At 44.6% G+C, this 17,595-nt stretch overlaps 1 protein-coding gene across 1 annotated transcript in view; it reads right to left on the bottom strand.

Annotated features, from left to right (window-relative positions):
- Positions 1 to 17,595, bottom strand: part of TRABD2B (TraB domain containing 2B) — a 306,025-nt gene that overhangs the window by 131,203 nt on the left and 157,227 nt on the right. Inside the window, exon 3 of the mRNA XM_080407652.1 lies at positions 14,377 to 14,523. Within this exon, the coding sequence (XP_080263778.1) occupies positions 14,377 to 14,523 (147 nt within the window). The remainder of the gene's footprint in view (positions 1 to 14,376; positions 14,524 to 17,595) is intronic.

Here is a 17,595-nt window from a genome sequence, read left to right as displayed (position 1 = left end):
GAACAAGAGGAAGGCGGGCATCGCCTCTGGAGACACACCATCAGCTACAGGTCCCGATGCACTCTGTGCGTTCCTGTATTTCTAATGACTGCTCCGTCACTGGCAAAAATAAAACATGCACGTATGTTTCTTCATGGCAGAGGACAGGAGATGCATGATTGAAGTAAGTATGCCTGTACACCGTAGTGCAACCACACTGTGAGCTACGACACTGGCCCCATTAATCACCCCCGCTCCTCGCTGTATCGCGGTTCCTTTCCACAGTTGGTGACATAGACCATGCCTGGCTTCAAGGAGGCAGCTGCTCCTGATGATTTAAGAAACCCTTTGGATTTCTAACCACCAGGCAGGGATCAGGAAGTCAAGAAACAGACAGACACAATTGGGAAGTTGTTAACTTCAGCCAGAATTTAAGGGTTTTGTTTGAAAAAAGAAAATCTGTTGTTTTAAAAGGATGGGCTAAAGAACACACCAGAGGGATACACCTTTCCTCTTCCACTTTATCAAATATTTTTGTTTCCATTCAGAGTAAAGATAATTTTACCATTTTAATGATAGGTATTTGTTGTTTTGAACTGATAGCGAATGGATGAGACATTTGCTGTGCCAATGGGTGAAGGACTGACTTTGTGATAATAGCTGAATACTGCTACCAGTATATATAACTGTATAGTGGGGTAGATGATGTGACTGTTGAAAAATCCTAACTACTAATTCTCTGCTGTTCATCTAGGGGAACAGCAGCTGGATCAGGAGAAAAACACAGTGCTACCCATCACCCGGGGTGTGCTCATTTTGTAGTGGATAGACATAACAAGAGAAACAGATTCTTTCTGTCCAGTATCTGCAAGCTATGCAACTTTCAGGGAATCCAACGACCTCATATCTATGTATCTACATCTATATCCATATCTATATAAATAGACACACATATACTACGTATTTCCCATGGAAACTAAATAATAAATTCCATTCAGAGGTGTTCAAAAGAAAGAATAATTTGTTTGACTGAATCAGCTACAACTCTTCTTTTTTTCTATTGCTATCTACTTTGGGTTATGGCTCTCCTATGGACAGTATAGACGGACCCTAAACTGAGTCATTAGATACACCTTGCAATCCTTAGTTAAGCTTTTGAGGTTAAAGAAGAGAATATGTGAACAAAAAAAGAAGTCAAGTCCCAGCCTTCAAGAAATTCCTTCCCCTCCACATTGCCTTTGTAATTTTCCTTGAGTCGGTATCCCTGATGGAATATATTTGTGGGTAAAGCTCTGCACACATGTCCAAACTCACAGTGCTGTGGGATGTCGCCCATAATTCTTCACCTTTGAAGTCAGTGGGAGCTTTAGGAAGAAGGAAGAGGAAGGATTGTGGAGCGGTTACGACACTACCCTGAAAAAAATGGTTCTGCTCCCACGGGCTATACAAATCTCTTGCATGATCACAAGCATGTCATTTGGGTTTAGATCTTCAAAGCAAACTCAGCACTTAACCTCCACCAAGTATCTTTGAAGCTTTTGGCTTTATTCCTCCTGTCTCTCAAAAGTCCGTCTGTAAAATGGGGACAGCAAGACTTTCCAACTTGATGTTACATGCGAGGCTCTGGCTGAATCTAGCTGTTGAAGGACCCAAAGGAAGATCCAAAGCCCAAGACAATGCTCAGTGGTAACCGTTCTTCCCACAAATACTTTGTGGAAGGAGGCTGGGATTCTGCTGCTATCGTAGGCATAAGCTAACAACATACTTTAGCTTAGAAAAATGCATCAGCCATATCTCAAGATCTATGCTATGCTGTCGGCTTTGTCTATAGAGACAAAGAAATGAAAAGAAACCAAAAAAAAAAAGAGAAAAGCAAAATATATTAGTGCAGAGTCTTTTATCACATTTAGGGCTTACTGCCAAAGTTCAGCTGAAAATTCATAAACACAGGACTACATTTACATACATTTTCTTATTTACTATTTTTTAATGTTTGGACAAATATTCTGGACAGAGGCACGATGCCACAGTTTGTGAATATCTATCTGCGAATGGGGTTTTTTGGACACATATAAGCACCATCAGCTTTGGTTAGCATTTTTTCCTGCTTTGGATCTATTTGCTACAGTAGAACTGCTCTGGATTCAGTCAAGTATCACATCACAATGAGAAGGGAAAGAATAGTGTTATCATTCCTACTCCTATACGCTACATTCCCTAATCCTCTGACAACCTTTTTGGGCCTCGTTCCGTTCCAGTGGTGCTAGCCTATTTCCGGAACGTGCATGCAAATTGTAAGAATATGTCAATGAAAAACCAATACTACCATCATTAGAATAATGTGTTGCATGCCCTTTCTTGCCTGTGTGTAGGCAGAGGTGGTCCTCAACCATAAGCCTATCTGCAGATGGAGAAGACGAAGCTGAGATTGGGAAATGGGAAGCCATCCCCTGCCATGGAAAATACAGTGATCCTAAAACCTTTCCTGCCATTATGTTCCCACACCTTAGCCAACCTTCTTAGCTTCTGAGACTCCTCTCCCCACCTGTCTCATCAGCAGGTAACTAATGGCTTTCCAGCCTCACCTCCTGTGCAATGTCCAAATGCCAGACCACCACAAGTACCGCATCGTCACTAATCCTTGCAGGGACAATTCTTAATAATAAAAAAGCCTTATTTCTCTGCTTCCCAGAGCATTCACAGGCTAAACAGAGAAAACAGGAGGCGGCACACCCAGGGTCACAAGGGATGTCTATGGCAAGGTGGGAAGTTGGCCATCAGCTTCGTGAGTTCCAGTCCAGCACCTCAATACGAACCCCATCCATCTTCCCCCGACAGCAGGGCTCAGCCCCCACGCTAGCAATCCTTATCTCCCGTTGTTGGCAGAGAGCTGCTCCCAGATCGCTCCAACTGCATTAAATTTTTTTAAACATGATAAATATTGGGTTCTCTTTATTAGTCTTCTCGTTTATGAGCTTTACATGGGCAGAGGCCAGAAGACAAGTAAGGGATCCTGCCTTGCAGGACTTTCCCTGCACCACGCAGGTCAGGAACTTTTGTACAGCCGGCAGCACTACGCAAGATAAGGATCTCCGGAGCTGACAGTGCAGCTTATGGGGGCTGCCAGGGAGCCAAAGCAGCATCCCAAAACCCGCTGGCTCCTCCGACAAACTGAACAGCCCTAAATTCACATCACACCAGCCCTTCTCGGGTCAGAGGCTGACATCGAGCTCGAGTTATCGTTCCTTTATGAAGGGAGGATACCCTCTCATTAACAGCCCTTGACAGGGCGCTGTGGCTTTTGCTGTAGTGCTGCAAAATGTACTGCTCTGGACTTGGAAGACACCTGTTTCCTCCTGATTTATGGACCCTTCTGGCATCTGGGAGAGGAATATCCACTGACTGCAGCCTTTGATATGAAGGATTTGAACAGTGCAAAGTGAATGGGCTGCAAAAGCAGCATCTCCGTGAGGAGGACGTGGCTTCTGCAGAGACAAATGCTGCAGCAGACTCAAGTGGTTTTCCTCCAGCACTCCTGAGTTTCCATCCTGACAGTGACCTTCAGTGGCCAAAGAGGGGGTGTCTGGTTAATCTGATTTAGCCCAAAGCTGGAAGCTGCCAAGATGAGCTTTCAGCTTGTGATGGAACAAGGAAACCAGGAAGGAGCTCTGCCAAATGGCGTCCAGTTCAAGCATGTTGTGATTAAGCCATTATTGCTTTTTTTTGACCACCGAAATTTAAAGTAATATATTAGAAGCCTGAGTGGACTGTAAAAGGAGTCCTTAATCTTCAGGGTAGGTAAGTTCCATCACTCCTTTCCCCTTCCCAGGGCAAACATCTACTCAAGATGGGACTGGAGAATATATTACAGGCACATCCAGCACGTTTTGGAAGTCGTGGTCAGGACAGGTATGTCAATTTGGTGGATTTGGGGCTGCTAAAATGCTTTAATAGAAGCATACCCTGACACCAAACTCATACAGACTCAAACTGGTCTGAAGTCACAGAAAGCTTAAACATATCCCCAGTCTGGGCTCACCCGGTTGTTCCCACCCCTTTGCACAAAGTGGAACAGTTCTGCAGGGATAATTCTTACTGCAGCCAGAGGCTTGTAGGTTTTCAGTGCAGATCAAAAAACCAGTCACACTTCTCCCACCCACACTCGCCCACGCTGCCCAGCCACAGCCATCCCCGTGCCATGGAGCCCTTTGGGATCCACTGTTGGGGTTTGGACCAACCCAGCGTTTCCATGGCAGGGGTGGATTTTCTATCACATCCCTTGGCCTAGCAGCAGTCTGTAGTGTCCCAAACCTCCAAAAGCAAGGAACAGCCCTGAAAAACTGCAGGGCAAAGGGACAGCCAGCTGTCCCCCGGTGGAAGGTGTGACCTGGCAGACCGCGGGTTGCCCGAAATGGGGCTTCACAAACCCAAAACTGTTTTCTGGCTTCAAGTCATTGCAATGGGGACGCATTGCTGCAGCTTGCAGCATTTCCGCTCCGCTCAGGCACATCTAATCCTCTCTGAGCTAAATGCTGATGACTCCTTTCTCCAGGCTGTGCTGCACCGATAATACCCCCGTCCCTGTCCCCCTGGGGCGCGTTCAGGCTCTGGGGACAGCAGCTGAGGCTGGGGTGTCTCACACCCCCATGCCAGAGAGCCCAACTGTTCCTTTCCAATGTGTTCTTTCCTCCACCTGCTGCCTCAGAGGAAAGAAGCACAAGGCTGGCAGCCCTGGCAGCCTCTCTGTACTCTTTTCCCTGGAAATAGCAATGAAGAGGAGGAGAAGAGTCCTCCCTCACTAACCCGATACTGTAGGGCACCACAAACCCACGGAAAATCTCTGGATAGGGCTGGAGGTGTGGGTGGGGGGGAAGCAAAAATGCTTTTTGCTTGAAGGCAAGCAAGAGAGGAAAGAAAGCCCAAGAGCACAAGGAAAGCCAGCGTAAGAGCAGGCACATGTCCTGGGACCAGTTCTGGGGGGCGACTTCTGTCCACGAGCTAATCCCTGCCCACCCGCATTACTGCTCAGGGTCCCGCACGTTGCGGATACATTGCAGTTCACGCACACGAGCTTTCTGTAACCGGCCTACCCAATTTAAAGCTGACTTGGGTACCTCTCAGAATGGCGTGGCAACTTGAGCGTGAAAACAGAGGTCTTCATGGCCGAGTTTCAAACTGGCTAGCGCAGGTCTATGAGCCACTGGAGCATCTAAATTTGTAAATAGAGGAAAACTGCAAACGGGAGAAGGTGCGGTGGGGAAAGCCGGCTGAAAGCTAGATAAGGCTCTATGGACAGTGCATGACACTTTTAAAACACAGCTGTGCAGGTGGTACAAAAGCTGTAGGAGTCATTGCTGGCCTGAGTGTAAGCTTGCCTGCAGGGTGGGCTGCAGCCCGTGGAGCACCAGGACGCCGGTGTCCCTGCAGCTCCAGCTCCTACCACCCCTGCGTGGAGACCCTTCCTGGGAGCCCCAAACCCTCCTGCCACTGCTGGTCTCCCAGCCAGCACCCTGCCAAACCACACGTGTGTGTCCTGCCTCGTTCCACCTTCTCCTGTGGAAGGAAAACACTTTAAAAAAAAAAAATGGGGGGTGGGGGGAGAGGAGAAGCAGAAGGGCCGCGAGGACGGGCCCTGCAATCTCACAGACACCTCGGAGGGTGATACTTTTATCCCTGCTAAAAAAGACTTTCAACAAATCCCTGAGAAGTCATGACCTCCATGTATGTTTTCTATTTGTTTTTCCACACCAGTTAAATAGTTGCTTTCCAAGCACTTTGGGGGTGGGGGGGGGGTGGGGGAGGGGAAGACAGGGGGACAGGACAAGAACCACCAACCTCTCCCCCCGAGGCCTCCCTCCCCACCCCAACCCTGTCCCTGCTCCCCTCGGTAGCGATGCCAAAATATGCAGCCGGCCTCTCTATCTGAATGTATGTTTTGATTAAAGAAGTCTTAACAAAACACAGTCAGAACAATGATCCCAGCCCCCTTTCTGCAAGCTTCACCCAGCTATGCAGTGTATATTTAGGACCAGATTACAGGGACCTGTTCATTAATTGAACGGGGATGACAAGCCTGCACTGTATGCAAATAAAGGTTTGGGTTTCAGTGGGGAGGGTAAATCTCAACTACCTAATGATATTCCTGCCCCATTTAAAATCCCTTTTACATTGGGATTTTTTTGAGGCCAGCTTTCACGAGCTTGCAAACATATGGAAAAGTTCAAGTTTTTCTATTTCCCTTCCAAATGCTTTGTTTCCTTTGACAAAGAATATTTTTTTTCTGTTCTGACACTAAAACCATCACCTATTATATTGCCATGACACCCAAGTAAAGATACTGATCAAAGGGCAAAGCAGGGCAATAAAGAGAAAGTACTGGGGCCAGAAGGTTTGGTTTTGGGGTTGGTTTATTAAAGTATTGCAATTCTTTTTCCAAAGGTATTTTTCATTTTGTCTTCCGTTACACAGTGGGAGAACAGCTGGTCAGTAGTGGGTACAAACTCAGGTTCCGTTGTCTTGAATATATATTGTTCAGGGCTCTTCAATGAGTTTCCTCCCACCCCTCCTTAGTAAGATGCTAGGGAATACCTGAATATTTACGCAAAGTTTCCAATAGAATTTTAACCCAAGGCAAGTGTGATCCAAAAGATATGGCTTGCAAAATATCACATCAATTAGCAAGGAGCAAAAAGGTGGTTAGTAACACAACAGCAGCTGGACTGAACACGAGACCTCCAGGGCTGACACCGCGAGGCAGTGCCGTGCGGAGATAGCCCTGCCCTCCTGTTCCATCCTAGCAGAAATCCAGGCTACTCCCAACCCAACCACCATAACTAGAAAGCTTGGGCTGGTATCTGGAACAAATTGGATGATGACTTTTGAACTAATTTTTTTTTGTTGAGGTTGTTTGAGATATCTATCATAGGACATAAAGATGCAGAACACCTCCAAGAAAGCATTTTGAAATTGAATAAGTCAGGAGAAAAATAAGGAATAGTTCAGATGAAGTCAGTGAAGTAGAGACAAATTAAGTTGCCCTTGAAACTGACAGCTTTGCATCTAAGCTGGTGGAACTGTATAAGCCTGGACTTAGGGTTTACCAGCAAGCAACTGTCCCAGAGGGGAGAAAAGAAGGTCCAGGTCTGAAGCCACCATCGGAGAGCTCAACCAGTTTACACTGGAGAACCTGATCTATGGTGTTTGCTATTTGGTAACACACAATAATGGTGTCAGACCAGGAAATGTTGTGTCAAGGAGTACCCGACGACACAGCCTTTTCAGATAATGTCTAATACTAATCTTGCCAAATTGTCCCCTTGTCCTGCTCCTTTTCCCCTCCCTGTCATAATGAGGTGACAAATACATCTTCTGGATAAAACACAAAGGCAGAAAAAGCATTTTGTACATTCAACCCACAAGATATTGTTTAAAAACCTAACAAGTATTTTTCATTTCTCTTGAACAAGTCTTTCCAAGAAACACTTCATAAACCAGCTCTTTAAAAAGAAGGGATAGTAAATGCTTTACAGCAAACACACAGCAATGCACAGAAAGCAGCATGCTACTATCTTGAATTCCAAAAGTTTCTAGCTATCAGTCTTTCATACTCTTTTATAGTTGATTCCCTTACTAATAAATACAGGTAGTCAACAATCCTTAAACGTTTTTAATGTAAATCAGCCCTTTTCTGTAAGTGAATATGTTCCTTTTCTAATAATGCAGCAGTCTGAAAGAGAAATCTTTGCCTTTAAATGTCTTGTTCCAATTTCTCTTTCCCTCTTCTCCTATTGCTTTCTCCATGGAAACTGGAAAGAGGAAGGAAGGACCTTTCAAGGTAAGAGAACTCTACAGGCAAACACACAATGAAAATTTTCAAGCAAGAACCTATTTTCAAAACCCTCAGCACAAAAATTATCTGGGCACATTCCAGATTATTAATAAAAAAAAAGTCTCCCCAGTGTTTTCCCCAGCACTGTCATCAACAAGTAGACTGAACTCTCACAATCTGGATCTGTAACCAATTTTCTGAAACACATAAGCCAAAATATAATATTGCTCCAATCTGGAATCCTGTTCTGACATAATATGAAAATTAGACTCTGAAAATCTTGGCTGCACCTCTGGTTTTTTACTTCCAAATGCTCACAATATACCAAGACACAAAGCTGTAACTCAGGTGCCAGTGGAAAGAAAGTATGATCCCACCGCAGCAGACCAGGAGCTCTTCTGAACTAGGGAAGGCAACTTCTCTCCAGCAGCATCCCGTGCTACAGCCCAAAGAGGAGAAGGTAGGAGATGTGCTCTGCCTGCTATCGGGGCGCACACGGCGCTGAGCACGCGTGTCGCCAAACACCTGGGCAGCATCAGGACTGTTGTCAATGTCACTTCAACAAACACTCCTGGAAGCGTTACTGACCCTTTGCCTGGACCCAGAATGAGAAACCCGTGGGACTGGCTCCCTTGGCACCTGGGACAACCTCGCACTTGCTTCGCTGGAAAGCTTGTAATCATTTTCCCTGGAATAACGAGAGGCTGTGCCAGTTCGTCTGCACTTTGTTACAGCTGAAAATGATAAGGTGCTTCCAAAGCGTTGTGTTACAATAGCTGTGCCTTTGGTTTATGGATTTATCTTCCTTTGCCCTAGATAAAACTCCATTCCTTGGACAAATTAGGTCTGCTTGTCATTCAACACTCTACCTAATGGTCTCAGCTGTGTGTTTCTGCAGCTATTGAAGCTGGGGCATTCCACAGACAGTCTTCATTGATTTGAGAAGTGAGCCAGAAATCCAGTTGTATTTTATCCAGAATGAGAACAGGGCAAGTTAATGATATAATTACAATTATCAGGACCCGTAAATCTTAAAGGACAGGTTTTAAATGCAGGACAGTAACATTTTTAAGAGGGGTACATAACACAACCTGGCCATTTATAAACAGCAGGTGCCTCGTGAAGTGAGGCACTAAAGCTTTTCTTCTTTAGTTTAAGGACTACTGGCATGGGATTAGTGTATGGATCTCTAAAGTCATGTTATCAGGGCCATCACACGCCTTTCAAGAAGGAAGAAGGCAACACCTGCAACCTAAACACTGCATGTGCACATGAAGCAGAGGCAAGTCAAGATACAGGTGACACCATTCTAATACAAAAAGCTCCGTTGTTTCTGGTGGACACAGCTTGAAGATGGAGGCACAGCAGTCCCCGAGCACCTGAAAGGGGTCGAGGCATGTCTGCAGGCTTTGGTAACTGCCAAGCCACTTCATTGAGGGGCTTGCTTTTCTGTGTAGGATGGAGCCAAGGCCTTACCTCTCCGGGCAACAAGAAGATCGTTATACTCAAGTGAGCATAAAGCCCGTAAACTGGGTTAGTCACTGGCCCAGTGTGGTTTCTTCATTTTGATACCCAATGATGGCTGGGCCCATGGGGACTCATAGAAAGCCTGCTGCAGGCATGACATGTTCTCCATTATTCAGTGGGCTTTCAATCCAGTCTAACACACAAACCATAAGGGCTCTAGATGAAAGACGCCTTACAAGTGGCAGGTATGACTCTTGTGTTGCACTGTCAAGCCTCAATGGGACAGGCAAATAACAAGCATGCAAGAAGTAGAACCTGGCTTGCAGAAAGCTGTCTATAAAATAGCTGCAGGCCTCTGATCTGCCAGACCAGTAATGAGAGAGGAGAAACCATGTTCTCCTGGGACAGGAGCCTCACCTCAGGCCAGGAGAATGGCTAAAGACAGAAGAACAATAGCTGGAGACCACAGGTTTTTGGGAAAGACTGAAGGAGAAGAGATCTCAGCCTTGGCTTTTCAGTTTTCCTCTTAAAGTGTATATAAGAATATAAAGAAACACAGAACCAGCTCATTCCATGCTGGCAAAGAGGAATCTGCTGTACAGCATTGTCCTGAAAACACTGAATAGCTCAAAACCCAGCACAGCAAGGAACCAGTTCAAGATATCCCTGACATTTATGTTTGAATAAAGACCTCTAAGTCAGGTTTAGGGAACAAAATACAAGATTCTGCGCCCTGCTTTCTCTTCACCAAGGCTTCAGGTCATTAGGCAACTTCTTAGCTGTCTCAGGTAAGAGATAGTATCCTCCAGAGGTAGATAATTTTCTAATTTTGCACTAGCAGACTTTTTACATTTTAACATGTCTGGACACAGTGAATTCAATTACCCTGTGAGAGTGTCAGACAGAATAGAGAAGTTAACGTTACTGATCTAATCCAATGTATTTTTGCTTGTAGGGAACTTTTTTCCAAAAGGAGAGAAAAAAAAGTATGACTTCTTTCAGGGGAAAAAGTCTGAGGGAAAAGCAGAAAATACGCTTATCCTATCTTGAACTTAGAATACTTTCTCTTTGGTATCATTTTGTCTCTCTGCCCAGAAACTCCAACATAAGCCTCTTGATTGCATAAGTCACAAGAGAATCAAGTGTTTGCAGAAGGCTGTAGGAGATGTTTCCTACTCCACTTTTGGGTCATAGTCTAACTGACTAAACTCAGCCCCTTAAAGTTTTATTAAGTTTAAATAAGGATTTATATGTTTGGAAAAATGGTGCTTGGAAACAAAATTTAAGAAAAAGAGAGAGAGGAAGGAACGAGGAATGTAATATAGCCACAGGAAAGCAGAGGTGTTTCCCCCTTTCACTGTTCTCAATTTAAAATAGTAAGAAAAAAGAAACCTCAAACCCACCAAAATTGAGAAGGATTTGTTTGGTCCTCCACTGTCATCAGTGCTGATGGCTCTAGGACAGGAAAATGTCAGGAATCGGGGGCCCTGCTCACACACCTCCACTTTGGGCACCTTCCCTTGGCTAAGCCAGGCTTCCCAACCCCAAGGCAGGCAGCGCCTCCCTGGGGTGGTCCCGTCCCTGTCCCTGGGTGCCAGAGGAGCTGCCCTCTGACTTGGTGCCCAAGGTCCTGCTTCAGTCTAGGAAATACCTTTCCCTGCACTTTTCTTCCCAGCACCATCCCTTCGGTGCACCCGCCCGCCTGGTACAGTCTTGGTCCCAGAAAAACTCAGCCCTTTCCCTCAAATGCCATAGGAGTCAACAAGATTGGGAAATGTGCAGTTTTTTAGCACCAAACTCCCTTGGGGAGGCTGAAGAGGTTCAAGAAACTCATCTGTAACATCTTGAGTCAACAGCGTTAGTATTTCTCCTTCTGGTCCTTCTTTCTGCACCAGGATATATTTTGCTCTAAAGGCACCTCAGCATCTTGCAGATGGCTACTGAAGATGCTCCATCTCCCAATATTCAGACTAGATGAATTCAGGAAGTTACTGCACCTAGACAAATACCCACCACCACCGTCCCCACAGTGATGTAAAGACTTTCTCAGCTGCTTCTCAGTTCATTACAGTGACCTAAACCAATGGCTCTGAACTGAGACAACTCATGGATGGGTTCACCTTTATTCTGCAGCTCCCGCTAACTTTCAAGGGAGAAGCAGGCACTAGTAACCTTATAAACACCCCAAATGAATCCTCAAAGAGTGAGTCACAGCCTTCTGCAGGTCTCCTTGGCCACATGGGATGGAGCTGAGTTCCTGGCCTCCACCATTCACATAAGCATTGAGTCTCGCAACTCCATTTCTGCTCTTCTTTCTTTCTATGTGATATTTCAAAGTTGTGTTAATGGTACCAGCTCCAAGGACTCACCAGACCTCTGAGGAGCTGGACCAGCAGCTGGTACCATGGAAGAATGGGCACACCTTCTAAAAACAGCAACACTCTTGTCTCCCAAGATTTGCATGGATGCCAGGCTCATCTAATTTGGCAACCCAATGGCAAAGACCTGCTGTGGCAGACAGAGTCTATCATCCTTGCAAAAAACCACAGAATAAACTTTGGAACGACTACAACTGGCAAAAGTTGACCTGAATGGGGAGTTTATTTTAGGTTTTAATTTTCTGTTTTGTTCTGCTTGCCATTAAAAATAAATGGTATAAAGCTGGTTTAAAAAAACACTACCAAACAAAACCCTCTTTACCAAAATTAAAAACAACAAACCACGAGAGGAAAATACGATGAAAATACTCCACAACATTTAGAGTTCTGCAGGGACTAGTATACATATAGGGAATTCAATTTTCCATGGCCCGTAAGTGTTATAATCTCTATCAACTGCGCACACTCTGGGACCATGACTAACACCAGCGCTTGGACTCTGATCGGTTGCGGGCTTTTTTTCTTCTTTCTTTAAGACTGTTTTTAAACTCACATTTGATCCAACAATTCGCAGGGATGAAGAAATTTTCACAGCAGTATTTTCCCCTCTAGTCTAACCCACAGGTCTGTTATAGGACATGGTGACAAGAAATCACAGATGCCTGCGAGTCAATGCAAGCGATGTGAACGGCTACAGCTTGTCTCGGGGACAAAGGCTTTATCGCCAGGGAAATTACACTGACAGAGATTAAAAGATGACACAGAACGTTCAGGTGCCAGGACTGTCTTCATGGTTTTACCAACTAGTAGACCTTCCATTGCATCCATGGCAAATATACCACCACATCTTGCAAGAGTTATTGCTCCAAAACCATTATGTGTTTATCTTGTGTGCTGTGCCTCCACACTGCAAGCACGGTTACCACCGCTGACTTCTCCAGGTTCCTCTAAAGTCATGAGCTCTCTACCTTTTCCAGCTCACCGCCCCCCCCCCCCATCTTCAGAGATGTATTCCTACCCGAGTTGCTTTCTCCCTTGACTTTTCAGCACAAGGCTGACCAGAATGAACAGCTCTGGCAGCTTTGGTACTGCACAGACTCCTGACCCAGTGCTGCCGCGTTAACCACCCTGTCACGGCCTGGCTTAGTCATGCTAAAAACAACGCTTTGCTTTCTAGGGCTGGATTAACCGGACAGCAAAGGGGTTTTATTCCCTTCATTACCATCCACCACTCTTACTACTATTTGGAAATGATAACCAGACAGGGAAAAAGAGGAGACATGACCAGAATTTAAGGGGACCTCCAATTGTCCAGGCTGATGTCTTTCTGCTCCTGTCGGGGGGCAGGCTAGTTCTGCGACAGGTGACACGGCAGAGCAGCTCCAGGTGCTGCCGGGTGTCTTTGGCATTTCTACCTGGAACTTCTCAGAGAGGCATACAAGACCTCTGGGAAAACACCCAGGCTGTGGAGTGTGGGAGACCCCGATACCTTACAGCCAGGTTGGGGCCCTCCTCACTTCCCCAGCTGTTCCTCTAAGAAACAAGAGGCCCACAGAGCCCTGTGCAGCTCAAGATACTGATGGCGAGGTAAGATGCCTCGGAGACCTCTGCCTCAATCAACTATTGGTTGAATTTATCTCAACTTGATAAACCGAGTTTCTCTCGGCTCTCCCTTGAAGTTACATAGTTACCCTTGATTTGCATTTGCTAATGCTAAAACGCTACCATGATTAAACAGACTTTCATTGGTAAAACATATATAATACCGTGGCTGCCAAAGTTTATATAGGTCCCCTCTAAGTTAGTTGCTGCACCCGAGACATGAACCTGGGAACATTTATCAAAAAAGGACAGGCAGGTGGTGACACCCAAAGACCAAGCTTCCATAGACTTAATGGGAAAGGAGAGGGGAACCTACGTATTAAATGAGAATCTCAGAGTTTACCACAAACTATCAAACTGGTCTGGGAAAGCAGATTTCTGCTCCATCAAGAGTTGTTAGTTGCATTGGATAGCTAAGATAAACAGAGACCGAAGGGCTGCCTGAGACACATGCAAAATTATGGAATTATGACATGTTTGAGAAGTTATTTACTTTATAATATTTACATAGTGTTCACTTCCTCTTCATATGTAAGTTCAAATATTACAAAGATGTTCCGCTCCCCCCACCCCCCTTAAGGAGGGGGCTACACTCAACAGCCCTACAAACATCCATGATTAACTTTGTTTCAGGCACATTCCTAGGAAAGTTTTCCAGGCAGCCCGTTCCTTGTTCCAAGTAACAAGCAATAGGACAAGAGGAAATGGCCTCAAGTTGCACCAGGGGAGGTTTACATTGGACATCAGGAAAAATGTCTTCACCAAACGGGCTGCCAAACACTGGGACAGGCTGCCCAGTGACATGCTGGAGTCACCATCCCTGGAGGCATTTAAAAAGTGTGTAGATGTGGTGCTTAGGGACATGGTGTAGCGGTGGACTTGGCAGTGCCAGGTTAATGGTTGGAGTCTATGATCTTAAAGGTCTTTTCCAACCTCAGTGATTCCATGATTCCCCAGAGCCCACACAGTACCAAGGAAAACCCTCTCACCAGGCAACTGAGGCACACGTGGGAAGAAAACACACAGCATGAAAAGGAAAAGGGGAAAGAGGAGACAGCGTGTAAAATGATGACAGCTGATTTGTGCTCAATTAGCTGGCCCATCTGCAACAGTTTTACTTACCTGAGAAGTGTCATGGTTGAATATGACAGCGTTCAGGTCTCCACAGTTATAATGCTTGATGAGATCTTCAGTGGTATATGGAGCCTGCAAACTGCCCGCTCGGAGACTTTCATGTTGGAGCAGAGTTTGGTTTAGAGCAAACAGCACCTGTAGAAAGGCAGACAAGTAAAAAAGGGAAGTTAAAGATATTAGCAACTAAAGCAGCACAGCCTAAAAGGCCAAACTTTGAAAGCTGCTCCTGCACCAGAAGTCTATTGACCCATTCTGGCCCACAGTAACACGGGCTGGTCTTTAGGCATTGCCAGCTGGAAGGGGAGCCAGATGCAAGGTCTCCTACTAGCAGAAGACCTTATTATAACCCCCTTGGTATTCCACGTAAAGTATAACTTCACAACATTATATATATATACATATATATATTGCTCAGAGGTCACGGTCTGAGAACTTTTAGGCTGCCTGTGCTGACTACTGGGCTACATGAGACACATCGGAATGAAAAAGCCCTGAACTGGGAAACTATCGCCTCTGAGTCCTGTCTGCCAGCCTAACTCCAAAGCCCAAACTCAGCTGGAAGGTTTTTGATAAAAGTCAAAATCTTTGGAACTTCTGAAGTCACGGTTGTTGTACTGGGACTTTCTGCATGTTGTTAGTAGCAGAAGCTTTAGGAAATTCATTATTAGCCTCTCTCCTTCAGCCTTTCCCCCTTCTCCCACCCTTCTGCAAAGTGACCGGAGTTACTGAATTGTAACGCTGCCCCAGCAGACCAGTCAAATGTCGCCATTCCAACTTGCAAATACCAAAAAAGCAGAAGCACTCTTTGCTATGTAAATTTAAGTAACAAAAAACCCAAAACCCCACCAACACCTCCTTAAAGATGGTATTTTTTCCTTGTATTATCAAAAAGGCTATTAAATTCCATACAAATTACCACAAATCTTTTTTATTTGTGATAGACTGTGGGAGTAATTTATACCAGTTACTGAACCACCAAGTCTGGGATTTTCATGTTCGGCTTTCCAAGAACTCTCCAAAGAAACTTGATAAAAAGTAGATGAATAAATCAGAACAGCAGTTAAGACAGTTTGCCACAAATTACATAAACAAACAAATGCACTTTTCCTAAAATAAAGTGGTATGTAGTGACTGCAGATTTAGAACTCTTAATTATTTTGATGTGTCATTTTTCATGAAAATGCTCCTGCATCCCTCAGCCTCACATTTCGTCACATTTTCAGCTTCTTTCCTTTAGAACAGCAGTGCCCTATCCATCCCAAAGAAGGACCATCACCTCAAACCCCAGGTAAAGTAATCGTGCAGAGCTCCAGCCAGGCTGCACCTGGGACACATACCCTTACTTACCTTCTTCACTTCAAGCAACCGAACCCGCTTTAAGTGGTGAACCCCAGAGGGGCTTAAAATTAACAACGTACATATATATTTGCAGGACGGAAGTTCTTACTAGTTTAAAATTGTGATCCCCATTGAAGTTTATCCGAAGGAAAGGAAAATAAATTTGATTTACTCCTACAAAACCTCAGGTAGATAACAAATATGATCTAAGACAATAATAACAACAACGATGATGATGATGTCATTATAATCTCCAGTGTATTAACTGCCTCTTAATACAAAGCTGTTACATACTAACTAATATACAGAAATTAGTTGAGGAAAAGCAAATGTTATTCTTTAATTTACTTTTAAAAAATATAAAAATGGTCTTTCAACTGAACCTGTTATACCTCAATTCAGCAATCGGTTCCCCATTAAGATCCAAGCCTAAAAGATTTCCTTGCCCAGATCTAAGGGCCTCTTCAGGCTTTTCAACAAAGAGATCAATCTTTCCCAGGACCACAGCCTGAAGTTAAGCATCTTCCTAACCTAGTTTTTCTCTAATTTAAAAAATCTGTAAAAAACACAGTTTGAAAAATTTCTAACCTTTGAAAGGATCTAAGCTTTTTCTTTTTCCCCTAAGGGCTACAGCTCGAAGAGGAAATGTTTCATCCCAGGATTTCCTGGGGATTCTAAACATTTTGGCTAATAAAAATAAAAGTTCAGAAAAACGTTGACAGGAAAACTGAGAGCAAAGGTTTTCCGAAAATGCTTTTAGCAAAATCCTTCTCATCTTTGATTTTTTGAACAATGAATGTTGCTGGATTTTTATATACAAAAATTGTATACACACAGGCACACATATATACAAACCACTAACAGACCCTGAGGATAAGGCAGTGTGTTTTATGATAAATTATTGAGAAGGTGATAAACAAATTCTTACTTTACTCTCAATGCCTTTTTTTTTTTTTTCCTTCTTTTGTTTTTGCTTTTGGTTGTTTGTTTTTTTGTTATTCTGGCTTCCTGGGGAAACTAGCGCTGTGCATTCATGCTCTGGGTCTGTCTGCCTGTCTCCTCCTAATAAATTTGGAGCCTATTAGCTGCTTTCAGTCATCCTTGCAGAAGGATAGATGTCTTAAAAGAAAATTGCCTGTATATGTTCCTTGAGAACAAGTGCTGGCCTGCAGAAAAACCCACAGCTTGAGTTCACTTCTTGTAAGACACCAAGACTCCCCATGAGTGCAAATGAGTTATTTGGGGTTTACAGCAGTAGATGGACCCCCACGCACTGGACCCCAGACATCAGGACATTCATGTCCCTGCTTTCTGCCCCTGAGCAGCTTTGGGACCTAGAGGTGATGCTGGCCACCAGCCGAACCCCAGCATGCTGCTACCACTGCGGGAGGGCTCCTCACTGGGTTCAAACTGCTGCCCGAAAAGCAACTCCAGATTTTATTTTAGAAGTTAAAATTAGGAACTCAACCACTTGAATAGGCTGAAGGAAAACTGTAACCACTCAAACAGATTTCTAGAGAAGTCTTAATCAAGCCGCAACCACCACAGGTTTTGGTCGTGCAGCTCAAAACAAACTTAAAGAGAAGTGGGGTCTCATCCCAGTCACCTGTTCATTGGCTGGACTTGTAGAGCATTTCCTTCAGAGTCACATTAAAGCCATCTTAAAACCTGAATTTATTTTTCCTTGCTGGTCAGTTAATGCCACAAAAACAATGCGGCTTCCTTCCTTTCTCTCTATCTCAGTATCAGTGACCCCACGACCTCCAGCCTAAACCTCTATCCGAGTTAAATCTCCCAAAGGTGCCTGAGATTACTGAGCAACTGGTGACTTCAAAACAAACACACTTACAGCGACTGCTTATACACAGT

This window comes from Falco punctatus (genome assembly GCF_963210335.1).
Source record: "Falco punctatus genome assembly, chromosome: 11".
NCBI classification, from domain to species: Eukaryota; Metazoa; Chordata; class Aves; order Falconiformes; family Falconidae; genus Falco; species Falco punctatus.
This window is presented reverse-complemented; position numbering and strand designations above follow the sequence as displayed.